The sequence below is a fragment of the Saccopteryx leptura genome, chromosome 13, assembly GCF_036850995.1.
Source record: "Saccopteryx leptura isolate mSacLep1 chromosome 13, mSacLep1_pri_phased_curated, whole genome shotgun sequence".
Lineage (NCBI taxonomy): Eukaryota > Metazoa > Chordata > Mammalia > Chiroptera > Emballonuridae > Saccopteryx > Saccopteryx leptura.
The window spans coordinates 23,204,937-23,231,995 of NC_089515.1; the positions used below are offsets into that span (position 1 = coordinate 23,204,937).

The 27,059-nt window shown below is 40.0% G+C and overlaps 1 protein-coding gene across 5 annotated transcripts in view; it reads left to right on the forward strand.

The window, feature by feature from the left end:
• The window catches only part of CFAP43 (cilia and flagella associated protein 43), a 121,720-nt gene that overhangs the window by 28,991 nt on the left and 65,670 nt on the right, over positions 1 to 27,059 (forward strand). For 4 of the 5 annotated variants that reach the window (XM_066355479.1, XM_066355482.1, XM_066355481.1 and 1 more), the window contains 7 exons: positions 1,229 to 1,345; positions 3,285 to 3,365; positions 7,665 to 7,813; positions 10,036 to 10,139; positions 20,955 to 21,095; positions 22,191 to 22,363; positions 24,704 to 24,853. In XM_066355479.1, coding sequence (XP_066211576.1) covers positions 1,229 to 1,345; positions 3,285 to 3,365; positions 7,665 to 7,813; positions 10,036 to 10,139; positions 20,955 to 21,095; positions 22,191 to 22,363; positions 24,704 to 24,853 — 915 coding nt within the window. The remainder of the gene's footprint in view (positions 1 to 1,228; positions 1,346 to 3,284; positions 3,366 to 7,664; positions 7,814 to 10,035; positions 10,140 to 20,954; positions 21,096 to 22,190; positions 22,364 to 24,703; positions 24,854 to 27,059) is intronic. The other variant, XM_066355480.1, reaches the window with a different exon arrangement.

The window sequence follows — 27,059 nt, forward strand, 5'->3', positions numbered from 1 at the left end:
TCATCATTGCACAATGGAAATGAAGGGAAGAGTGTGCTGTATAATGATATTCTCTGAGTCAGGGCTCTTTTAAGTTGCAAATGAAAAAATAAATAATTTTAAAGGCTTACTAACAAAGGGAGTTTTGTTTGTTTTTATGCTTGTCATTGAAAGGGCAAGGAGTTCCACTTAGTATTTGTTGAACTAATGCAGGGGTCGGGAACCTTTTTGGTTGAGAGAGCCATGAATGCCACGTATTTTAAAATGTAATTCCTTGAGAGCCATACAATGACCCGTGTACATTATGCATTATCCAATAAAAATTTGGTGTTGTCCCGGAGGACAGCTGTGATTGGCTCCAGCCACCCACAACCATGAACATGAGCGATAGGAAATGAATGGATTGTAATACATGAGAATGTTTTATATTTTTAACGTTATTATTTTTTTTATTAAATATTTGTCTGCGAGCCAGATGCAGCCATCAAAAGAGCCACATCTGGCTCGTGAGCCATAGGTTCCCGAACCCTGAGCTAATGAACGAAAGATAAAATCAGTAAATAGCTACCAGATTTTAGACTACAAAGTTGTATTTTTTTATATAAACAAGAACAAAAATATTCATGTTTAACTCAAACTTAAAAAACTTGTGCTTAGTAGAAAGCAGATTTCTCTTGTTGCTAGTTAAGTGACCAGACCATACTACACTTACTGGCAGAGATGCATAATTGACAGGATAGATTTTTTTTGAGAGGTAAATTTTGGAGCTGAGAATGATGAACAAGTCATAAAGTGACAGCTTTGGCCACATCTTCACAATTTCCACCAAGCCTTATTAAAAGTTTTCATTAGTGTTCATCATGATCTAGTACGTGATAGGATTTAGTTCATCTTAAGAACTTTTCTGGTTTTCTACATTCAAATTTTCTACATCAATAGATATTATTTTTAAGGCCAGGAGAAGTTTTTGGATATGTTTTATAACTTAGAATACAAATGCCTGGAACTGGAGAAAAGAATAAAGTCCCATTTATTGATTATTACCGATGATGACTGAGTCAATAAACAAACATACTAAGCATCTAGATTTTAAGCTCCTCAAAATTAGGGCCTTAAGGAGTTGATCTCTAATATTCTATCACCTAATTACATACAGTGCCTTGTTCATAAGTGGCATTTAATATATATTTGTTGAACTGCTCACACAATTGCATTAATTTGCCTTCTTTTTTTCTTTTGGTATTTAAAGGGATCTGTTTATATTTACACTTTTGGTGAGGAGCCAATCTTGGATAAAGTCCTAGAGGCTTGTGATGGGAAATTTCAGGCAGTTGACTTCATCGCACCTACAAATGAATACTGCATGGTAAGGAATACTTTAGTGTGTCACAGTAGGGTTTCAACAGATTTTGGAGGTTCACATGCAACCTGTTGAAAATAAGAGGTAGAGGCCTGACCTGTGGTGGCGCAGTGGATAAAGCGTCGACCTGGAACGCTAAGGTCGCCGGTTCAAACCCCTGGGCTTGCCTGGTCAAGGCACATATGGGAGTTGATGCTTCCTGCTCCTCCCCCTGTTCTCTCTCTATCTCTCCCTCTCTCTTCCTCTCCCCTCTCTCTCTAATAAAAAGTGAATAAATAAAATTAAAAAAAAAAAAAGAAAATAAGAGGTAGAGGTTATTCTTGAAGAGGTGGTGGTAATGCCAATCACTTTCATTATCAAATGTACTCCCCAGTTAGAAAGACATCATCATATTGGGAGTCCATAATATTAACTTTCTTCAAATGGCCAAAGCAACTGAAACTTTAGGAGCCATTCTGTTTGTAGTCATCATACAAACTTTCCAAGTCAGACCTTTAAACACATTTATTGCTAACGAGTCATCAACATTCATTAAGCTGTTAGTATTTACCTCTTTCAGAGTGATGCAGCCCCAGCTGAGGATGAAAATGAAATAGTTACCATGCACAAAACATGAATTCATTCTACTTAGAAAAAAACTCCACCCTCTACATTTAGAAAAGAAGTTTTTTTTCTGGGTGTTTAACTGTTTACCAATGTTTATCTCAAGAAACATATTTCACTTTTCATGATTTATCAGCAAATCCTTAAGATTTTTGGGAGTTTTAGCAAATAAAAAATACATGGATTATAGAATAATTAACACTTGTTTTCTTTTAGTCTTAAGATTCTGATTATGGCCTGACCAGGCGGTTGCGCAGTGGATAGAGCGTCGGACTGGGATGCGGAGGACCCAGGTTCAAGACCCCGAGGTCGCCAGCTTGAGTGCAGGCTCATCTGGTTTGAGCAAAAGCTCACCAGCTTGGACTCAAGGTTGTTGGCTTGAGCAAGGGGTTACTCGGTCTGCTGAAGGCCCGTGGTCAAGGCACATATGAGAAAGCAATCAATGAACAACTAAGGTGTTGCAACGCGCAACGAAAAACTAATGATTGATGCTTCTCATCTCTCTCCGTTCCTGTCTGTCTGTTTCTGTCTACCCCTCTCTCTGTCTCTGGAAAAAAAAAAAAGGATACTGATTATATAATATTTCTTCCAGATGTTTTCTGATAAGCATTATGTCTATTCTTATGATTGTTTCAACTCAATTAAAAATTTCATTCAAGATTTTCACATTTAGGATTTAGAAACTTGATCCACATTTTCATGTTACCCACTCCCTAGTAGTCAAAACACAGAACTTAAACGGTACCACATTGCAGTTACTTTAAGCTGCTTTCAGTCCTGATCCTGTGGAAGAGTAAGAATTGTTTGTGAAAATGAACAATATGAACTTCAGCTTTTCAGTCCAGCATGTAAGCAGCCTCACAACAAGAGAAAAGCTGAATGAATTTAGTATTATCAGTTCTTTTTAGATCCATCAGATTGAAGTCATAGGGAGAAGCAGATAGTTGTTTCTCCTGTGTGCCCTGACCAGGAATCAAACCCGGGACTTCCACATACCAGGCCAACACTCTACCGCTGAGCCAACTGGCCACGGACTGAATTTTCAAGTAATTTTTATCTCAATTATATTTATATTACACAGAAAAAAAACTTTATTTCACTTTTCTAATCCTAATTTAGTTATTATGTTACCTAAGTCATATTAAAAATAGTAGTTCACATTTGTTATAATTGAAAGTATTGATGTTGAGATTATGAAGTAATTATAATCCACGTAAATAAAATAAAATTTAATACTAAATAATCAGAGTGATAAACATACTAGAAAGGGATTTAGAACATGCTTCCAAAGCAAAGTCTTGTTTTCCATCTAGAGTTTTATTTATTTTTCTTCCTTTTACAGACACTCACATATTCAGGGGAAATTTGTGTTTGGTGCTTAGAGGATGGAGTTTGTGTCAGCAGGATTTATCTGAATACCCCAGTAAGTATGCCTTATAAATGGACTTTTTAAAAATACTAAATTCTAACCCAATCTGCACTTGTATGTTTGCATATTCACCTGTTAGTAGTCTGTGACAAGACTTGTTACAGGTGCCTTATTGCATTTTACCTTATATTTTTGAGTAATTCTTATGTATAAAGTGGATAACACAGCCCAGAGGATGGAACTTAAGATACTACATTGGTGTGTAGGAAAGGACAAGTTTTTCTGTGGTTGCAGTTATTCTGAAAGTCTAGTAGTTTATCTCTTATTTCATGCTATGACTTCATTGTAGATTGGCAGGGTCTCTGCTCCACATAGCCTCTCAGGGAGACACTGATGGAGGCTCTACCAACTAATAGCTCCTTTGTGCCATGATATGGGAAGAGAATGCTAGCGGATCTTAAATTAGCAAGTACCAGTAAGTACTTTTACTCAGAAATAAAATATCCCCTTGGCCATGACTAGTTAAATGGTCCCATCTAACTAAAGAAATTGCCATTGTAAGCAGCTTGAGCCAAAAATTTAAAAGAAGGGGTTATTGGTTCAAATCACCTATAAAGTATAGAACTTGTCTCACCTCAGGTGAGGCTCAATCCAGCAACTTAAATGGTACTACCAAGGATCTCGTCTTTCTGCCTGTGTACTATGTGTTTAATTTCATCTTAAGCTTCAATTAGTGGTACCCTAATGCTACAGGTGCCAAGCTCACATCAAACTATCAGGAAAAAGAACCTACTACAGTAGCTGGAGGAAGAGAAAAGAAGTTTATCCTTTTTAGAAGGCTTAGTAGATATCTTCTAATGTCTTAATAACATCCCTGAACTAGTAATCACTGTGGACAAGGAGATGAGTAATGCAAATTGGCTTAAGCTCAGCCCTGAAAATGGGAATCCAATCTATTTCATTCAACCCTGAAAATAGGAGAGAGATAGTTTCTACATGGATATTCAAGAAAATTTCTAGTAGTGTCAGGGAGGTAAATTATAACACAAGGAATATATTCATAATATTGTATAACTATGTATGATGCCAGGTATATACTTGAAATATTGGGGACCATATGGTTGTCTAACAACTATGCTATGCACCTGAAACTAATACAAAATAATGTTGACTGTAAACTTTAATTGAAAAATTAAATTAAAAATAATTTTTGGAAGGAAGGAGGCTATGTGAACGCTGGGTAGCAAACCATAATTTCTTACACCTGCCATAAGGTGATACCATTTTCCATGTTCACAGTTCATTGTGCATTTTACATAAAATAGTATTTTAAAAGCCTGACCAGGCGGTGGCGCAGTGGATAGAGCGTCAGACTGGGATGCAGAGGACCCAGGTTCGAGACCCCGAGGTCAACAGCTTGAGCACAGGCTCATCTGGTTTGAGCAAAAACCCACCAGCTTGAACCCAAGGTCGCTGGCTCCAGCAAGGGGTTACTCGGTCTGCTGAAGGCCCACGGTCAAGGCACATATGAGAAAGCAATCAATGAACAACTAAGGTATCGCAACGAAAAACTAATGATTGATGCTTCTCATCTCTCTCCGTTCCTGTTTGTCTGTCCCTGTCTATCCCTTTCTCTGACTCACTCTCTGTCTCTGTAAAAAAAAAAAATAGTATTTTAAAAATATAAAAGGATCAAGGAACAATGGTATTTGTCTTTTCCTAAATTATCATCATTTGCTGTATTAGACAGTTTTGGATGAGATAGGATTTGGTGGTAGGTAAGGAAACTATAATCTTTCCCACAATAAAATTAAAACCTCAATGATAAAACAAGATGAAGCATCATACTGCATATAAGAAGATTAAAAAATGAAAAAGGTACATGATTTAATTGGATAAATAAAACTTACCCCCAAAAGTAAAGAAATAACTTCTTACCTAAATGATTGAAATATGAATAGATTCTGTAATCTGCGATAAAGGCTGATAAGTATTTGTTTCTATTAGAGTTACTAGAACTAGAAGAGATCTTCAAGTTCACCTGATCACATCACCTTTTACAGAAGAGTGACATACAAATTTAAGAACCCACCCAAGGGCTTGTATAATCATGACTTACCTTGTTCTTAGCTAAGGAGGGAAACAGGCATCATCAGAATACCTGCTTTCTGCTTTACACATCTTCCCTTCACTTGACCAGAGGGGAGAGATTTGGACAACTTTCACAGTGAATTTGACAAATCTGCATTGAGCTTCAAACCAAGTATGGGACACTCCTCATGTGGTTCAGCCTTCATTTTTTCCTCAGTGGAGAATACTGCTGCCCTGTGGGGAACTAATAAATGGACTGACCCAGTTATGCTGAGGCCAGATCTCCCTGCCTATGACCACGACTGTGTTCCCCATGAATATATTAGGCAGTATTCTTCCGAGAACCCAGCCCAGCACCATGAAATCAAGATACCTGGACACTTCCAATAGCTTCCCTTGATGGCACCTGTGAGAGTATATAAGACTACCTCCAAGTACTGCTGCACATTTTTAGCCTAGCCCACTATTGTTCTGGAATGAAGGATAATTTCAGCTGATTATTTTGAGAACTTACACCACACACACACTCATACTGAGAGCTCCCATAAAGCCTTACAGTGAAAAAGAAACAAAATAGTGAGGTTTTTTTCTCTTTTTCAGTTTCATACTGACATACCACTGAAGACTAAACCAGGTGAAGCCTTGGAAAATTCACTTTTAAAACTAAAACAAGCACCTGCTCAATGGGGAAACTGTATTTTAGTGAGGCAGGACACCTGAGTCCTTATCTGAGCTTTGTCACCAACTATGAGGTCCTGGGGCAAATTGCTACCTTTTTCTTAGCTTCTATTTTGTATTCTGCAAAATGACTATTTCCTAAGATCCTTTCTATTTCTAGAATAGATTGATTTTATTCAAAACAACTTACAAAGTTTAATTTATAGGGAAATAAATCTGATTTCTTAAGAGTTATGAAAGCAAATTTGTTCTCTTAGACATTATGTTCTGTAAATGATTGTGAGAAAAGCAGGAATCTGTGATGCATTCTTTAGTGACTGATGCATAGTCCAGTGATAATGGTCATTTTCTGAAGTCTTCCTCAGTCATATCAGCACCTCAGGATCTGGCATTACCCAGCAGAGGAATGATAATTTAAAAACTTTTAACATTCTATAAAGATGTCCAAAATGTGTTAGGAATTTACTTTAAATTTCTTATTTTATTTTTCAAGATGATTGGTGTATTTTTTTTTTTGTATTTTTTTTTTTTTCTGAAGCTGGAAACGGGGAGAGACAGTCAGACAGACTCCCGCATGCGCCCTACCGGGATCCACCCGGCACGCCCACCAGAGGCGACGCTCTGCCCCTCCGGGGGTCGCTCTGCTGCGACCACAGCCACTCTAGTGCCTGGGGCAGAGGCCAAGGAGCCATCCCCAGCGCCCAGGCCATCTTTTGCTCCAATGGAGCCTTGGTTGCAGGAGGGGAAGAGAGAGACAGAGAGGAAGGAGAGGGGGGTGGAGAAGCAAATGGGCGCTTCTCCTATGTGCCCTGGCCGGGAATCGAACCCGGGTCCCCCGCACGCCAGGCCGACACTCTACCGCTGAGCCAACTGGCCAGGGCCGATTGGTGTATTTTTATCATCATTTAGGGATAAAAATGAAGCCATGGCTTAAAGTTTAAGAAATTTCTTTATATTTTTATCATTCTAATTTTATTTATTTATTTATTTGTTTATTTATTTATTTACAGAGTCAGAGAAAGGGATAGGTAGGGACAGACAGACAGGAACAGAGAGAGATAAGAAGCATCAATCATCAGTTTTTCGTTGTGACACTTTAGTTGTTCATTGATTGCTTTCTCATATGTGCCTTGACCGTGGGCCTTCAGCAGACCGAGTAACCCCTTGCTAGAGCCAGCGACCTTGGATCCAAGCTGGTGAGCTTTGCTCAAACCAGATGAGCCTGCGTTCAAGCTAGCGACCTCGGGGTCTCGAACCTGGGTCCTCCGCATCCCAGTCCGATGCTCTATCCACTGCGCCACTGCCTGGTCAGGCTATCATTCTAATTTTAGGATAAAAAAATAAGATATGCAGATTTCTCTGACTTATTATGCAATCAATTAGCTCAAGAATGTTGAGTGTACAATTTGTCATACCACACAACACAAGGCATTTCTCTCGAATTCTGCAGTCTTTTCAAATAAACTGTAGAATTCTGGTATGTAGGAGAGCCAGCTTCAGTTTTATTAAATTTATTTGTGGGGTTTTGTGGGAGTGGGGGCATTGGCACAGTGAAGTTAAACATCCCAGGTTTATTTTAAACAGACCACAGTTCTGGCCTGCTCTCCTTCCTCCCTCTCTGCGGCAGTGGGGACTGTGGGTGGCTCTGTCCACTTTTTGGACATCCTGAACGTCGAATCCCCTGAGGCAATCCACGAGGCCTTTCTCTCCGAATACTCTGTCCAGCACCTCCTGTAAGTACTGCCTGCTCTGACAGCAACTTTGTCAGACCTGTTTGTTGAGAATTCAACTGAACCTATAATTCCTTTACATTTTGAGTTTTATGTGTTTTGTTTTGTTTTGGAAATTAATATATTGACTGGACCCAGTGTTCAAAATGTACCTAGGGGTGTGTAGTGAAAGGTGCCTGCCATTGTCCCTGAACAGCAAGTTTTTCTTGCTGGAGGCAGCCTGTTACCAAGGTCTTCTGTCTTCCTTCCAGAGATAACTTTATCCATAAACAAGCAAAAAGAAAAGTACTTCCTTTTATTTATGCAAATAATTATCAAGTAGTTAGACTGGGCCAGGCACTTTCATTGTATTAACTTCATGAGGTAGAGACATAGGCGGATTAAGGTCGGTTGAGGCCCCAGGTGCAGAAAATATTGGGCCCCTTAAAAAAAGGAGAGAGACAGAGAAAATAAAACCACATGTTAACCATATTTTTAAATAAATAAAAAATATTATGTACTATTAACATTAAAATTGCACATGTGAAACCAAATTTGATGTCATTAGAAAAAAGTGTAAAGTTGGGGTTTTGCGGGGCCCTTCAGAACTCGGGGCTCAGGGCTTGCTTACAGTCCTCCAGCCATTAAATCCGCCTCTGGGTAAAGACTCGTATTGTCTCCACTTTACAGGTGAGGAAGATGAGGCACAAAGAGTTTAAATAACTTGCTTAGTATCACACAGGTGTAAAGGGCAAATGTCAGGATTTGAACCCAGGTAGTTGGGCTCCACAGTCAATGCATTTGCTCTAAAAAAGAACAAACCATGTATAATGTTCTGCACCTCTTTTTTTTTTTTCTCACTTAATAGTATGATATGTTTTCTACACATAAAGACTTTCCTCATTCATTTTCACAGCTATATGATATTTCATTGCATTTAGATGATTTTAAATCTTTTGAAGCAAAACTTTTAAGAAGACAGTGTAGAGAAATTGGGCTTGGAGTTATGTGTTGCTATTATTATTTCTTTTGTTAATTTATCATATTAGTGAGTATTAATAAGAACGGACATTTGTGTCTTGTCACACAGTGTAGCTTATTGAACGTGATCCTCACCCCACCCAGTCAGGAACGTATTATGCTTGTGCCTATTCCACAAGTGAGGGACCTCAGGCTCCTAGCGGTGAAGAGAACATTTGTCAGGAACTTACCCAGCCAGTGCCTGGAGAAGCCGGCTTTCCACCACCTGTGCTGGGTCTGCCAGCTCTGCCGCCTCTGCCCAGGGGAGGCTCTGTCCGCTCCCTCCAGTACCTCCGCTCTGGGCGGGGTGGGTTCTGTGTGCTCCCTCCAGTGCCTCCCCAATGGGCGGGGTGGGTTCTGCCCGCTCCCTCCAGTGCCTCCACTCTGGGCGGGGTGGGTTCTGTGCACTCCCTCCTGGGCGGGGTGGGTTCTGTGCGCTCCCTCCAGTGCCTCCCCAATGGGCGGGGTGGGTTCTGTCCGCTCCCTCCAGTGCCTCCGCTCTGGGCAGGGTGGGTTCTGTGTGCTCCCTCCAGTGCCTCCCCAATGGGCGGGGTGGGTTCTGTCCGCTCCCTCCAGTGCCTCCACTCTGGGCGGGGAGGGTTCTGAGCGCTCCCTCCTGGGCGGAGTGGGTTCTGTGCACTCCCTCCAGTGCCTCCGCTCTGGGCGGGGTGGGTTCTGTGCGCTCCCTCCAGTGCCTCCCCAATGGGCGGGGTGGGTTCTGTCCGCTCCCTTCAGTTACACCCTACTCTTCAGCACCGTATGTTTTGTGTATCTTCTTTCTCACATCCTTTTCTCATATCCTAATTTGCATTTTCCCACTTTTCCTAATTTGCTGAAGGTGTAGAAACACTTCACTACATTCTTCCTCCTCCTGCCAGCTATTTGTCCTGAAGGTACCAAAAGGTACTCATCATACTGATGTGAGAATTGCTTATTTCCACTTGAAATGTCTGGAAAGCTCTATTGTCATATTTCATTTACTTATAATGCAATAGTTGCCCACATTCAGTGAATCTTCTTGACTGTGTTGCAGTCTGGAAATAGCATTAGCCTAGAATGCAATGGTTACATTTATATGTAATCACTTGGCATTTATAAATAAGGTCAGGTAATATTGAAAAAAACAGACTATAAGAATGGGTTTGAATGGATCTCTGTGTTGTCATTCAGTAAATGCTTATCATCTTATTAATGAAACAAGTAAAACCACATTTCTTCTTTCCTAGTTATGACCAGCGAGGAATGTATCTATTAGCTGGAACAGCAGAAGGATATGTCTTTGTTCTCAATGCCAACCCTTCAAGCTTATTTGACGTTCTTGGATTCGTAGGTACTACATAAAATGCTTATTAATTTAAAATATTGGGCACTTTATTACAAAGAATTTAAAGTGGTGAAAATGAGGCTGTAGTGAGATAATTATTTATGGCATATTTTCTAAAAGAGAAACATTTAAATAACTGTTAAGAGATATCATATTTAGAGGTTTCTAGTACATCTGTTGGGTACATAGTTGATACTAAATAAATATTTCTTGAATCAATCAATGAATTTATTAATGAATAAATAATTAGAAATAATGTTATTACCAAAGGAAGTTGGGTTATTTATTCCTGAAATATTTTTTAAAATAATATTTAATCTCTATGTAATAAAGAAAGTTTTATGACATGAATTTTAATGTTTCCTTTTTAAACTAAATGATATTCAGCTTTCTCAATATTGTTTATTTAAATGCCCAGGTAAACCACATTTCTGATAGGTGAGATGGCACTTATGTGATTAATAGTAAAAACTAATACATTTCTCTCTGGATTTAGGTACTAATCAAATATAAATATTCTCCAAATATATTTTTAAAACCCATTTATTGATTTTTAAAAATTATTGAGTACCTATTAGGTGTAAAAAGCTGAACCTAGGCCCTGTGGGGCACGGAAGGATCTAGGAGACAATTTAGGGGAGGAGGAATAAGCAGAGTGCTATGTAGGCTCAGAGGAAGAGGCAGTTAATTCTGCCGGATGTGAGGAAATGAGTGGAGGTAAAGGGAGGCACTAATCTAGGGGTACAGAGGATGGGGAAGAGTTTTCTGAGGATTTAAAGTAGGGGAGGATGGGCCATATTAGTATTTCATCTCTAGATGAAAGTTAGAGCAAAAGCCCTTGGAATAGTAAGAGTCTGGTGTACATGGTAAACAGAGGAATTTACTAGATGATAATTATGATGATGAAGTCTGAAAAAGACAAAGGTCTTAAGTGTTATTCCAAGGAGTCTGGACTTTGTTCTGTGGTTAAAGCAATATCATTGGAGGTTTCCAAGATGGGACTAATATGATTTGACTTGGTTTTCTAGAGGACAGCTCTAGTACAAGTGTGAAGGATGAAACAGAAAGGCAAGAGAATGGAATAAAAAAGACAAGATAGGCAATTATTCTAGTGGCCCAAGCAAGAAGTGATATTAATCATGACAATAGTCAACATTTGCTACGAACCAGTGCAGCTAGTAATTCCAGGTCCTGAGTGGGAATGGCACAGAATTAAGAAAATATGCTTAAAGTCAAAGGATGGGCTCGGGAGGGCTCTGCAACTGCTGATGGCAAGAACAGAGTGCGCTCCAAAATCGCTTTCTGCTTTATTTATATCTGCTTTATTTATAGTTAATTCCTCCCATCCGGCAGAATTAACTCATGGACCAGGACGCAAACTCACCAAGTCTCGCTTCAGGGCTCCTGCTCCTGTCCACCACACACACTCATGCAGCCCTTACAGAGAAACAGGATGGAACAGCTTGAGTGTTGGAAGTGATAGGACTTGGTATTTGATTATATGTGAAAGGGAAAGAGCAGCAGTGACTGTAGACTTTCTAGCATGGATGGTGGAAGTTTGTGATGTCTTCAATGTACGTAAAAACAAGAAAAAAGGTCATTATGGAGGTTAAGGAATAGGGTGAGCTGAGGAACTCTGTAGATTTGAAGCCAATAAGCTCTTCATTTGGGGATCTTTGCATAGGTTTGGAGGTGGAGATTTGTAGTTCACAGTTTATAGTTGAGATGACTTAAGACAGAGTAGAAGCAAACCTAATTGCTTAATGAGGTTAAACAGGTAACCTTTTTTTTTTTTTTTTTTTTTTTTTTTAAATAAATTTTTATTAATGGTAATGGGATGACATTAATAAATCAGGGTACATATATTCAAAGAAAACATGTCCAGGTTATCTTGTCATTAAACTATGTTGCATACCCCTCGCCCAAAGTCAGATTGTCCTTCGCCACCCTCCATCTAGTTCTCTGTGCCCCTCCCCCTCCCCCCAACCCTCCCCCCGTCCCCCCTCCCCCCACCCCTGGTAACCACCACACTCTTGTCCATGTCTCTTAGTCTCATTTTTATGTTCCACCAATGTATGGAATCATGTAGTTCTTGTTTTTTTCTGATTTACTTATTTCACTCCTTATAATGTTATCAAGATCCCACCATTTTGCTGTAAATGATCTGATGTCATCGTTTCTTATGGCTGAGTAGTATTCCATAGTGTATATGTGCCACATCTTCTTTATCCAGTCTTCTATTGAAGGGCTTTTTGGTTGTTTCCATGTCTTGGCCACTGTGAACAGTGCTGCAATGAACATGGGGCTACATGTGTCTTCACGTATCAATGTTTCTGAGGTTTTGGGGTATATACCCAGTAGAGGGATTGCTGGGTCATAAGGTAGTTCTATTTGCAGTTTTTTGAGGAACCACCATACTTTCCTCCATAATGGTTGTACTACTTTACAGTCCCACCAACAGTGAATGAGGGTTCCTTTTTCTCCACAGCCTCTCCAACATTTGCTATTACCCGTCTTGTTAATCATAGCTAATCTAACAGGGGTGAGGTGGTATCTCATTGTAGTTTTGATTTGCATTTCCCTAATAACTAATGAAGCTGAGCATTTTTTCATATATCTGTTGGCCATTTGTATCTCTTCCTGGGAGAAGTGTCTATTCATGTCTTCTTCCCATTTTTTTATTGGATTGTTTGTTTGTTTGTTGTTGAGTTTTATGAGTTCTTTGTAAATTTTGGAAATTAGGCCCTTATCTGAGCTGTTGTTTGAAAATATCATTTCCCATTTAGTTGGCTGTCTGTTTATTTTGATATCAGTTTCTCTTGCTGAGCAAAAACTTTTTATTCTGATGTAGTCCCATTCATTTATCTTTGCCTTCACTTCTCTTGCCATTGGAGTCAAGTTCATAAAATGTTCTTTAAAACCCAGGTCCATGAGTTTAGTACCTATGTCTTCTTCTATGTACTTTATTGTTTCAGGTCTTATATTTAGGTCTTTGATCCATTTTGAATTAATTTTAGTACACGGGGACAGGCTGTAGTCGAGTTTCATTCTTTTGCATGTGGCTTTCCAGTTTTCCCAACACCATTTGTTGAAGAGGCTTTCTTTTCTCCATTGTGTGTTGTTGGCCCCTTTATCAAAGATTATTTGACCATATATATGTGGTTTTATTTCTGGGCTTTCTATTCTGTTCCATTGGTCTGAGTGTCTATTTTTCTGCCAATACCATGCTGTTTTGATTATTGTGGCCCTATAATATAGTTTAAAGTCAGGTATTGTAATGCCCCCAGCTTCATTCTTTTTCCTTAGGATTGTTTTGGCTATTCGGGGTTTTTTATAGTTCCATATAAATCTGATGATTTTTTGTTCCATTTCTTTAAAAAATCTCATAGGGATTTTGATGGGAATTGCATTAAATTTGTATATTGCTTTGGGTAATATGGCCATTTTGATTATATTTATTCTTCCTATCCAAGAACAAGGAATATTTTTCCATCTCATTGTATCTTTTTCGATTTCCCTTAACAATGCTTTGTAATTTTCATTATATAGGTCCTTTACATTTTTTGTTATGTTTATTCCTAGGTATTTTATTTTTTTTGTTGCAATCGTGAAGGGGATTATTTTTTTGAGTTCGTTTTCTAATATTTCATTGTTGGCATAGAGAAAGGCTATGGACTTCTGTATGTTAATTTTGTATCCTGCGACCTTAACTGTATTGGTTTATTGTTTCTAATAATCTTTTTGTGGAGTCCTTCGGGTTTTCGATGTATAGGATCATATCATCAGCAAAAAGTGATACCTTTACTTCTTCTTTTCCAATATGGATGCCTTTTATTTCTTTGTCTTGTCTGATTGCTCTGGCCAGAACTTCTAGCACCACGTTAAATAAGAGTGGAGAGAGTGGACAACCCTGTCTTGTTCCTGATTTAAGGTAGAAAGTCCTCAGTTTTTTGCCGTTTAAAATGATGTTGGCTGATGGTTTATCATATATGGCCTTTATCATGTTGAGATATTTTCCTTCTATACCCATTTTGTTGAGAGTCTTAAACATAAAATTGTGTTGTATTTTATCAAAAGCCTTTTCTGCATCTATTGATAAGATCATGTGGTTTTTGTTCTTTGTTTTGTTGATATGGTGTATTACGTTAACCGTTTTGCGTATGTTGAACCATCCTTGAGATTCTGGGATGAATCCCACTTGATCATGATGTATTATTTTTTTAATATGTTGTTGTATTCGGTTTGCCAGTATTTTGTTTAGAATTTTAGCATCTGTATTCATTAGAGATATTGGTCTGTAGTTTTCTTTCTTTGTGCCATCCTTGCCAGGTTTTGGTATGAGGGTTATGTTGGCCTCATAAAATGTGTTTGGAAGTATTGCTTCTTCTTCAATTTTTTGGAAGACTTTGAGTAGAATAGGAACCAAGTCTTCTTTGAATGTTTGATAGAATTCACTAGTATAACCGTCTGGGCCTGGACTTTTATTTTTGGGGAGGTTTTTAATAGTTTTTTCTATTTCCTCCCTGCTGATTGGTCTGTTTAGGCTTTCTGCTTCTTCATGACTCAGTCTAGGAAGGTTGTATTGTTCTAGGAATTTATCCATTTCTTCTAGATTGTTGTATTTGGTGGCATATAATTTTTCATAGTATTCTACAATAATTCTTTGTATATCTATGATGTCTGTGGTGATCTCTCCTCTTTCATTTTGGATTTTATTTATTTGAGTCCTGTGCCTTTTTTCCTTGGTGAGTCTTGCTAAGGGTTTGTCAATTTTGTTGATCTTTTCAAAGAACCAGCTCCTTGTTTTATTGATTTTTTCTATAGTTTTTCTGTTCTCTATTTCATTTATTTCTGCTCTGATTTTTATTATCTCCTTTCTTTGGCTGGTTTTGGGTTGTCTTTGTTCTTCTTTTTCTAGTTCCTTAAGGTGTGAAGTTAAGTGGTTTATTTCGGCTCTCTCTTGTTTGTTCATATAGGCCTGAAGTGATATGAACTTTCCTCTTATTACTGCTTTTGCTGCATCCCAGAGATTCTGATATGTCGTATTTTCATTTTCATTTGTCTGTATGTATCTTTTGATCTCTGCGCTTATTTCTTCTTTGACCCATTCATTTTTTAGAAGTATGTTGTTTAGTTTCCACATTTTTGTGGGTTTTTCCCCCTCTTTTTTACAGTTGAATTCTAGTTTCAAGGCTTTATGATCAGAAAATATGCTTGGTACAATTTCAATTTTTCTAAATTTGCTGATATTGTCTTTGTGGCCCAACATATGGTCAATTCTTGAGTATGTTCCATGTACACTAGAGAAAAATGTATACTCTGTCGCTTTGGGATGAAGTGTCCTGTAGATGTCTATCATATCCAGGTGTTCTAGTATTTCGTTCAAGGCCACTATATCTTTATTGATTCTCTGTTTGGATGACCGATCTAGAGCCGTCAGCGGAGTATTGAGGTCTCCAAGTATGATTGTATTTTTGTTAGTTTTTGTTTTAAGGTCAATAAGTAGCTGTCTTATATATTTTGGTGCTCCTTGGTTTGGTGCATATATATTAAGGATTGTTATGTCTTCTTGATTCAGTGTCCCCTTAATCATTATGAAGTGACCATTTTTGTCTTTGAGTACTTTTTCTGTCTTGTAGTCAGCATTATCAGATATGAGTATTGCTACACCTGCTTTTTTTTGGGTGTTGTTTGCTTGGAGTATTGTTTTCCAGCCTTTCACTTTGAATTTGTATTTATCCTTGTTGCTTAGATGTGTTTCTTGTAGGCAGCATATAGTTGGATTTTCTTTTTTAATCCATTCTGCTACTCTGTGTCTTTTTATTGGTAAGTTTAATCCATTTACATTTAGTGTAATTATTGACACTTGTGGGTTCCCTACTGCCATTTTATAAATTGCTTTCTGTTAGTTTTGTATCTAGTTTGATTCTTCTCTTTTGTTTTTCTATCATTTGTTTCTGTTTGTTTGTGTTCCATACTTCTTTCCTCTGTTGCTACCTTTTTTAAGTCATGTGTTTTTGTGGTGGTTTTTTCTAGGGTGGTTACCATTAAGTAATGAAAAGGGTACCTACCATATTCATTGTAGTACCCTATCTTATAAGTATTTCTGCACTTCATCGTCCTTTGCTACTGTTAATCTCCATTCTCTCCCCCCTTTTTTTTCCTTTGTTGTCACAGTTTAAGTTTGGTTTTATTGTGTTCTTGGTGGAGCTGTTACTTGTGGTGTTGTTTTCTTTTGTTCTTTGAATCTGGTTGGAAAACCCCCTTTAGTATTTCCTGGAGTGGGGGCTTTCTCGTGATAAATTCTCTCATCTTTTCTGTATTTGTGAATGTTTTTATATCTCCTTCATACTTGAAGGATAGCTTTGATGGGTATAGTATTCTTGGCTGAAAGTTTCTCTCTTTCAGGGCTTTAAATATTGGGGTCCACTCTCTTCTAGCTTGTAGAGTTTCTGCTGAGAAATCTGATGATAATCTAATAGGCCTTCCTTTATATGTTGTAGTCTTCTTTTCCCTGGCTGCCTTGAGAATTTTTTCTTTGTCATTGGTTTGTGTCATCTTTATTATGATGTGCCTTGGAGTGGGTTTGTTGGGGTTAAGAAAACTCGGTGTTCTGTTTGCTTCTTGAATTTGAGGCTTTAGTTCTTTCCACAGGCTTGGGAAGTTCTCGTCTATTATTTGTTTGAGTATATTCTCCATTCCATTTTCTTTCTCTTCTCCCTCTGATATACCTATTATTCTTATGTTATTCTTTCTGATGGAGTCAGATAATTCCTGTAGGGCTTTCTCGTTTTTTATTATTTTTGAGTCTCTTTCTTCTTCTCTCTGTTGTGCCTCAAGTTGTTTGTCTTCTATTTCACTAATCCTATCTTCAATCTGGGTTGTTCTGCTAGCTAAGCTTGTTACCTCGTTTTTCAGCTCGTGAATTGAGTTTTTCATTTCTGTTTGATTTGTTTTTATAGTTTCAATTTCCTTGGTAATATATTCTTTGTGTTCATTGAGTTGTTTTCTGATCTCCCTATATTGCCTTTCCGTGTTTTCTTGTATATCTCTGAGTATTTTTAAGATTTCTATTTTAAATTCTCTGTCATTTAGCTCCAAGGCTTCCAATATGTTAAGTCTTTTCTCCATAGATTTTTCCACATCTATTTGTGTTACCTCTCTTTCTTTTGTATCCATAATATTCTATTTCCTCTTTCTTATTGGCATCTGAGGGTGGTCTTGTTGATAGCACTAATTAGAATTAATAAAGAGTAAAAAGTAAAAAACAAAAAAACAAAAAAAACAAAAACAAAAACAAAAAAAAACCCAAAAAACAAAAGGTAAAACACCCCACAAAAAAAAGCAGTAATAATTTATTATTTCCCCCTTTTTTTTTTCTTTGTTCTCCTTCCCTCCTCTCCCCTCCTCAGGGAAATATCGTGCCTATAATGGAGGGCCTGGTTTGCGGTGTAGAGTTCAAGGGGGCAAAAAATAAAAAAAATAAATAAAAAAAAAAAAAAAAAAAAGAAGAAAATCTTAGACAAGCATAAGTTGATCTGCCTGCGGGTGACGGTCAACCAAGAGATATAATGAGAGGGACAAGAGGGAACCAGAAAAAAGGACAAAAAAAGGAATAATCAAGAAGAAAAAATAAAAATAATAAGTAAAAATACGTTGTATTAAGTGGAGCAAAGACCAAATACAATGGAGACCTTGGGTTGGGAGGACCCAAAATGCCACAAAAACAAACCAACCAGAAAAAAACAAAAACAAAACCGAAAAAGAAAAACAAAGCCAAAAAAAACCTTGAGTCCCAAATTAACTAATTTGTTCGTGATTGAGGATTAAATGGGAGGAAAGTAAAACGAGAAAAGAAAAAACGAATAGAAAGGAAAAAATAAGAAAAAGAGAAAAACGAAGGAAGAAATAAAAAAGGAAGAGAAAAAAACAAAATAAGGCAAAAAAAAACAAAAGAGGAGAGAGTGAGAATTAAGTGTCCTGGAGTATAACCCCAAAGGAGGGTGAGGATGAAGAAGAGAAATAAAATGTAACACTTATGGGTAGTGTAGTTCAAGAAAAGGGAAGCATAAGATGGGCAGAGAATAGAAGGACTGAGGTGGAGGAAATAAAGGCAATAAGATAGAAGGAGCAAACAACAACAACAAAAAACAAACAAACAAAAAAAAACAAACAGTGGAACAAGCTGCAAAGTCTGTGGATTTTTCCTGATTTTGAGATGTCAACCTCTTCCTCCTTCTCCTCTCTCCCTCTTCCCGGTCGGCGACTCTGCACCCCAGGCCCTGCCCCTGCACCACACCCAGGCAGGGACTTGCAATTGATGGGGTTCTACGGCAATGTCACACAATTGGCTTTAGTCTTGCTGGTAGTCAAGGCCTGCCGGCGTCTGCAGGGTCTACCGACGAGAGAGTTTGCCTTCGTGGATTCTCTCTCCCAGTCCCCCCTTCCCGAACCAGCAGCCTGGCGATCCAGCCACAAGGCTGCCACTGCTTCTGTCTGGGGAGTAAGAGGCTCAAAGAGCTGGGAAATCCCCACTCTATCCCCACTCAGTGCAAGGCTCTGGGAAGAGCTCTGACAGTCAGGGCCTCCAGTGTAATCAGGCGGGGGTGGGAGTCAATTGTTGTCAAGGTGATTGTTCAGCGCCTAGCATTCCGTTGGACCTCTCAACCCAGGCTTTCCACACTTTGTAGCCTGTTTTGGCCGGTAAGAAGAGGCACTAGCCTCTGCTTGCGACTAGTGTGCTATAGATCTTATTATCTGCCAAGTCCTTCTTGTTAGCGTTTATCCCTGAATATGGAGGCTCTATCAATCAGAAGTTGCCCCCGCCCCTTTAGCGAGAGGCACCAAAAAATATCAAGCCTCTTGTCTTGGGTCGGTGAACTGAGAGAGATCTTATCAATTAGAACCGAGGGTGCGCAGATTTCACGGGTTAAGTTAATTTTAGTAATTGGGTCGCAGCTGTGCTCCCGAAGGTATTTCAGGCTGCCTGCGCGCGCCCCTCCCCCAACGCTTGATTGTTAGCTTGAATGGCTGGGTGAGGTGCCCCGCCCGCGGAGAGAATCTCCCAAGTAGGGAATACCGCCCTGGGGCCTCTCCCGCTCCCCGTGCGCGGGCCGCTGGGAACGATAGCGGTGCTCGGTCTGCAATGCTCGGTCTGCAACCAGACCGGGAGCGCGCCAGCAGCTGCTCACCGCTCGTTCTGCAACCGACCCGGGCTGGCGGCGGCGGCGGCGGCGGCTTCCGAGTGCGGGATGACTTACCCCAGGCGCACTTTCTCGCGGCTTGAGTGAACGTCCCTGGGGTAGCTTCCTCCACACCCTCGTCTTTCAGATTCGAGTGGTAACAGTCCTATTGCTTTCAGTTTGCTCCGAAGATAAATTTTCCTGTTTCTAGTTGATAAATTTGTTGTGATTTTGGGGAGATCTGTCGGACGCGCTGCTCACGGCGCCATTTCCGTGACCAAACAGGTAACCTTAATATGTAAACTAGATGGCATAAAGTGCGGTAGGCTGACACCAGAATGGATGCAAGTTCTGCCTAAATATTCCATTTTCAACATACCTGGTCAGTCAGAGTATAGGATGGGGAAAACTATTTCCATTGAAGCTGTGGGCAGAGAAAGATGAAGCAGAAAAGAAAACTGAGAAGAGGTCAGAGTAATAAGAGAACTGGGAGTCGCCCACTCTAGAAGGAGCTTGAAGGAAGAAGGCTGGGTGACAGTGTATACTGTGGCAAAAATGTGAACAGGGTGAGGACTAGCAGGAAGCCCTCATGTATTTGCCAATCATGAGTGACCCGTGGGAGAATTTCTTCTTTGGAGTAGAGAGATAAAGAAGTTAGGGCGGAAAATAAAGTCAGTAAGTGGTAACTCCTGTTTTAAGAAGTTTACAGTAGAGAAAAGAGACTTGGATAGTAACTGTGGTGGGGAAGCAGGGTGGAAGGAAGGTTCTCATTCGAAATAGGGGAGTTTAGAGGGCTGAATAGAAAAAAAACCATAAAAGACAAAAGAAAATAAAAGTAATTGATAGTACATGTTCTGACAGAACATTGGAGGAATGAGCTCAAAATCACAGATGGAAAAGGGTTACATTTTGTTCCTACAAAAATATGAGGAAATGAAGGAAGAGGACGGGAACAATGTGAAATTTGGATAAGAAAGTTGAGGTCAAGTTTGTGTGAGATGTTCTGTCTTCCTCACTAAACGAGAGGAAAGGTCATCCACTGAACATGTGAGAAAAAGGGCTGATATTGGGGGCCTGAGAAAGCGGACACATGCAGAACAGTCCCCATGGAGAGTTGGAGTAGTGAATCTGGAGAGAACCCACAGTGGGCCCCATGCACGAACCTTGCAGAGGTCAGATTACCTAGGTTTCTGGAGGACAAACTCAAGTCCTCAATATCTTGACTACATGTCAATATCCTGACTGCAGAGGCAAAGAACACTAAAGGCTGAGTTTGTCCAGTATTGGGAGTGGGCAAACCAGCTAGAGTGGACATTCAAGGGACCAGAGCATGCAGGTGTTGCTGAGTGGGGCAGGCGTGGAGGACTCCCGAAGACCTCCCTGCCTGGGAAAGGAGCTGAGCCCATCAAGCTGGGTTGAAGCAGCCAACTCAGACATCTTGTCAGGGGACTCCTTTATCTGTTCATCAAACATGTCCCTGTCACTTATGTTGAAAGGTCACTTTAAATATCTAGTAAATAAATTTGGTCTAAAGATTTAGTGAAGGCAATTCTATAATGTGATATCTTACTTGGTAAGATAAAAGACTCTTTAAATTTATCAATGACTACTTGTGGTGTTGATTTCCATGTTCTTTCAGAGGTGGGCAAAGGCATTTTACAAATATCCACAGTGTCTCCTTTGGAAATAGATATAGTAGAAGTGATGGTGCTTTCCCCGCTCCCAGAAACAGGAAGAAGCAGGCTGGAAATATTTGTTCTGCCTAAAATCCTACCACAAGGTAAAAAGAAAACAAGCAACCAGTTCTGTTCTGGTCCCAGACAAGTAGTCGCTATAGCTTTTTTATTTATTTGTTTTTCTGGTGATAGAATTCTTTTCCTCTTAACATGTGAAGAGGTAAAATGGCCATCTTTTGTTTATCTTACAAAGTGAAACCTAGGAGGCTGCTAAGCAATGTGAAATGTAGACTTTCTTCTAGGCCTTGTCATTCATATGATCTTTCCAATTACCAGAGAAAAGAAACAGGATCAACTAGCACTTTTGTCGACTTCATTTGCCATTTGGTGATGTCTCTTTTTTGTAGTTTTAAATATACATAGTCAAATTTATATAGGTTACTGTGTAGTTACTTTCACTGATAAAATTCTAAAGCAAGGGTCGGGAACCTTTTTGGCTGAGAGAACCATGAACGCCACATATTTTAAAATGTAATTCCGTGAGAGCCATACAACGACCCGTGTTCGTTATGCATTATCCAATAAAAACTTGGTGTTGTCCCACCCATGAACATGAGCAGTAGGAAATGAATGGATTGTAATACATGAGAATGTTTTATATTTTTAACATTATTATTTTTTTTATTAAATATTTGTCTGCGAGCCAGATGCAGCCATCAAAAGAGCCACATCTGGCTTGGGAGCCATAGGTTTCCGATCCTTGTTCTAAAGAAAGCTTTCTGGCTAGAGGTCTGACAAAATAGACACTCTTTCACTTTTAGGTAACAAATATCTGAGTAGCTATTTTGCAAATGTATAATTATAGAGTATAAGAGAGCCAAAAACTTCAAATTACTTTAATATTTAATTAACCATATTTTAATTAAAGACCCTCATGAGTTTCTTTTAAGGATATGTCTCTATTTAATTGATGAAATTAACTGAGACCTTATAAAAGATTTTAGTCGCTATCAATTATTTAATACTCAAGTATTTCTAACAGAGCCAGGTTTTTAAATAATTTTTATCCCTTACTAGCCTCTGCATTATTAATGGAGCATTGACATTTTTTATTTCACTTTTCATAGTTTTCCATAACAGTTAAAAAATAAAATCAATATATGATGCAAAGGATTTCTCTTCTTCCCTAAATCTTACAGTTTCTGCAAGCTTTGTTAATGAAAGAGGGAGGATGAAAGATGAACTCATTCACAAGTTCCTGTACGAGACGGAGCACCCTCTGTCCTCTGCAGTATTGGACTTCCAAAGTAACCGAATCTACGGCTTGTGTAGTGAAGTGCCGTACATCTGCAGCTATCTACTTCCCCAGAAGGTATGCTGGACCTTACGCTGGCTATCATTTATCTTAGCAATCAAGATAAATTCACACATTATCTTTTTTTTTTGACAGAGACAGAGTCAGAGAGAGGGACAGTTAAGGACAGACATAAAGGGAGAGAGATGAGAAGCATCAGTTTTTCGTTGTGGCTCCTAAGTTGTTCATTGATTGCTTTCTCATATGTGCCTTGACCGAGGGGTTACAGCAGAGCGAGTGACCCCTTGCTCAAGCCAGCAAGTTTTGGGCTCAAGCCAGTGACCATGGGGTCATGTCTATGATCTCACACTCAAGCCAGTGACCCTGCGCTCAAACTGCATGAGCCCGTGCTCAAGCCGGTGGCCTCGGGATTTCAAACCTGTGTCCTCCATGTCCCAGTCCGATGCTCTATCCACTGCGCCACCGCCTGGGCAGGCCACACATTATCTTAATTAGACATGATTCATGCTTTAACATTATAGTCCAGTTAACAAGTGACTTTATTTTAGTAACATAATTTCCTTGATTTAGATATATATTACCATGATTTGTAATCCATCAAAGTATGTTTAAGCAACCCCACACTTGTGCTTACATATGTCATACTTGTCAAATAAACATGCAGATGACACACTATTAATTTAGTTCCTTGAAAAAAAAAGATCTGACATTAGAAAATCTATCTCGGCACTGGCCGGTTGGCTCAGCGGTAGAGCGTCGGCCTGGCGTGCGGGGGACCCGGGTTCGATTCCCGGCCAGGGCACATAAGAGAGGCGCCCATTTGCTTCTCCACCCTCCCTCCTTCCTCTCTGTCTCTCTCTTCCCCTCCCGCAGCCAAGGCTCCATTGGAGCGGGGATGGCCCAGGCGCTGGGGATGGCTCCTTGGCCTCTGCCCCAGGCACTAGAGTGGCTCTGGTTGCAGCGGTGCGATGCCCCGGAGGGGCAGGGCGTCGCCCCCTGGTGGGCGGAGCGTTGCCACTGGTGGGCGTGCCGGGTGGATCCCGGTCAGGGCGCATGCGGGAGTCTGTCTGACTGTCTCTCCCCGTTTCCAGCTTCAGAAAAATGCAAAGAAAAAAAAAAAAAAAAAAAAAAAAGAAAATCTATCTCACAGGTGTCAGAGGCTACGGGGTTGATGATTTTCAGTGGAAATTTTCAGCTAAACTCTAAGCAAAATTGCACAAAATAGTTAAACTGTGTTCCTGGTATCCTTTAATCATACTCTCTTTGTACTTGTCCCATATTATGTCACCTCCTGCTACATACAGTGGCCCAGATTATCTGTCTCCCTCTCTCCCTAAACCCTTCAATCAAAGCCCTTCTCTCCCAGAGTAGCCAATGTCAGCAAGGTATGAGACAAATTCAGAGAATTAAGAAAGGGCTAGTGGTAAGGAAGACTCAAGGAAAGTTTCATGGAGAAAGTAATATTTGAACTGAACTTTGAAGAATACGCTAGATTAAAACATGGAGAGCCCTAGCCTGTTTGCTCAGCAGTAGAGTGTCAGCCCAGTGTGTGGAAGTCCCGGGTTCGATTCCTGGCCAGGGCACACAGGAGAAGTGCCCATCTGCTTCTCTACCCTTCCCTCTCTCCTTCCTCTCTATCTATCTCTTCCCCTCCCACAGCCAAGGCTCCATTGGAGCAAAGTTGGCCCAGGTACTAAGGCCGGCTCCATGGTCTCTGTCTCAGGTGCTAGAATGGCTCCGGCCACAAAAGAGCAACACGCCAAATGGGCAGAGCATCACCCTCTAGTTTGCACACTGGGTGAATCCCAGTCGGGCGCATGTGGGATTTTGTCTGACTGCCTCCCAGCTTCTAACTTCAGAAAAATACAAACAAACAAACAAAAAACATGGAGAAACATTGTATACCATACCATTTTGGTGGGGAGGGGAGTGGGGTTGCTGAGGTAGGGAAGGAGCAGGATTGGTGGGAATGGGGAGGGAGGGAAAAAGCATTCCAGACAAAAGTCACAGCATGTACAGAGGCTTGGAGGTATGAGTACATGAAACACATAGGGGGCATATTGAGTAATTTATTTTGACTGGAACATGGGAATATACGAAAGTGATCAGTAAGAAAGGTTGTCGATGTAGTCTTTAATGGGATATTTAACAATACCTAACATATAAAGACTTTTCTTACATATAAAGACTTTTCTTAGTTGGCCAAAATGAACTTATTTTTTTGCAAACAAAGATGAAAACTATGATGCAAATATAGGTGCCCATTTTATCATGTATCAGTTTATTTCCAATGACAGAGTTTGCATATTTGAATCTGACTGTATATGCACAACTGCAAACCCTAAAATGCTGCACCCCTGATCTTTTCTATAATGCTGTCATTTTTTTGATTGGCAGGAACACAGTGGTATTTGCATTCTTACGCCACACCAAAAAGTGCAGAACAAACAATATGGACCAGGAGTGATCTCTCTGTCTCTACACGGATTATGGCTCATAACAGGAGCTCAATGTGGAACTCTGTGTATCCGAGACATTCACACTTTGGTAAACTCCAGGGGTCCCCAGACTTTTTACACAGGGGGCCAGTTCACTGTCCCTCAGACCGTTGGAGGGCCGCCACATGTAGTGCTCCTCTCACTGACCACCAGTGAAAGAGGTGCCCCTTCCGGAAGTGCAGCGGGGCCCGGATAAATGGACTCAGGGGGCCGCATGCGGCCTGCAGGCAGTAGTTTGGGGACCCCAGATTTGGATGTATATCTTGATCTCATATAAGGAGCAAATGCCCTTAGGAAAGGAATTGGAATTCTTTCTTAGGTAAATTGAGTCCTAACTTATTTACCACTGATAGTATTATTGACTTTAACATTAGGTGTATTTATGTGCTGAAATTTTCATCTCTGAGGGAGGAAACACCAACTAGGGTCTGAGATCTGAAGTGAAAAAGCCCAGGGCAAGGCTGCCATCGTGAGCTCCCGCCCAGCTGCTCCAACACTTAGTTGTGTGTCTTGGAAACTCACTGAGCTTCAGGTGCCCTTCTGTAATATTAGGGAAGCTTTGTTTGCTCTCACTCTGTGGGATTCTGGCAAAGCCAGTGAGTGGGTGTGTGCAAAACTGCTTTGGAAACAGTGAACCGCTGTGGAAACCTAGGCATTGTCGTTGCTCTCTGCTTGGCCTGAAGGGCCTCTGGGCTAGTTGCTGCTTCCCCCACCTCACTCTTTGTGCGATGCTGGAACCAACTTGTACGGGGTCAACAGTGTAATATGATGCAGTCAGTGATTTTTACCCGGGGTTCTACTCCACACGCCTGAAGCATCGCAGTGACCCACATACCACATGCCTGCGGGTCCAGACTAACTGGGCGCTGGCTGTGCCCATCCAGCCCTCCTTGCTCACATGTGCAAGAAAGCATATTTGGAACAGAGCTGGGCAAAGTGATGTTATTTAGTATACAAGGAAAAGCTTAAATCCCTTAGATAGTATTTTTAAGTGAACAATTGGCAAACTCTATTACACTGTCTCTTATTCAAATAATTTGCAATGTACCACTACAGTTGATAGTGACATTATATAGCAAGACATCAAAGATTTTGGGGGGTTATTCTGTGCAAATCACCTAATATACGAGGTTATCTGTGGCAGTGCTGTTTGTAAAACAAACAGCTCTCAACAGAAGACTGAATAAATAAAAATGGTACATAAACAATACTTAAGTAAAATGTGGAATATTATACAGCTGAAATATAGAATAAAGAAATCTGTATGCACAATATAGAAAGAATCCCACCCTGGCTGGGTAGCTCAGTTGGTTAGAGCGTCATCCCAACAGGCCAAGGTTGCGGGTTCCGTCCCCAGTCAGGACACATACAAGAATCAACCACTGAATGCCTAAATAAGTGGAACAACAAATCAATGTTTCTCTCTCTCTCTCCCTCCCTTATCTCTCCAATCAATAAATGAAACATTTTTAAAAATAAAAATATGAAAAAAAAACCCAAGACATTGTTAAGAAGGAAAATCAAGGTACATAATATAGGTGTTATACTACAATTTATGTTCAAAATTGTTTGTATACAAATTTATTTATATGGATAACAGACATATGAAAGGATATCGAAGGTATTGCCTTTGGGAGGCAATGGGAATGGTGACAGAAAGATCTCACTGCATGCACATTTATAGTATTTGAATTTTAAACCATTTAAATATGTTACCTATTCAAACAGTTAAAAAAAAATTAAAGGTATCAAGGTTGAGAACCAGTGTGACACCGAGACCTAGTTTTTAGTCATGGGCTTGAACTGTTGCCCTGTGTACCAAATTAGTGATGTGTTTTGTTTGGGTTCTAATTAAACTCCGTGTGGAGCAGGTGATCCGTCTTTTCTTCACAGTGCCTGTCACCCTGTCTCATCACAGCCTCTTCGCAGAGGAGCAAACCTGCCTGATTCTTGAAGGCATCTGAATTTGCCCCCTCTGCTTGCTCAAGGCCCTCCCTTAACTTCAGAGCCATCAGCAAGTTCATTCGCTTCTCTGTGTCTGATTTTCCTGTTATAAATTGGTGATACTAATCCCTCTCCTTCCATACTCCCACAAACGGAGAAAGGATCAGTATTGGTGAACGTATTTGAAGTAGGGATTCTCAGTGCTCTGTGTTACCCAGAGGCTACACCCCCACCACCTAGAACATGGTGAAGAAATAAAAAAGGACTTATCAATGAGCAAAGTGCATGTAACTGCCTTAGAAAAATCATGT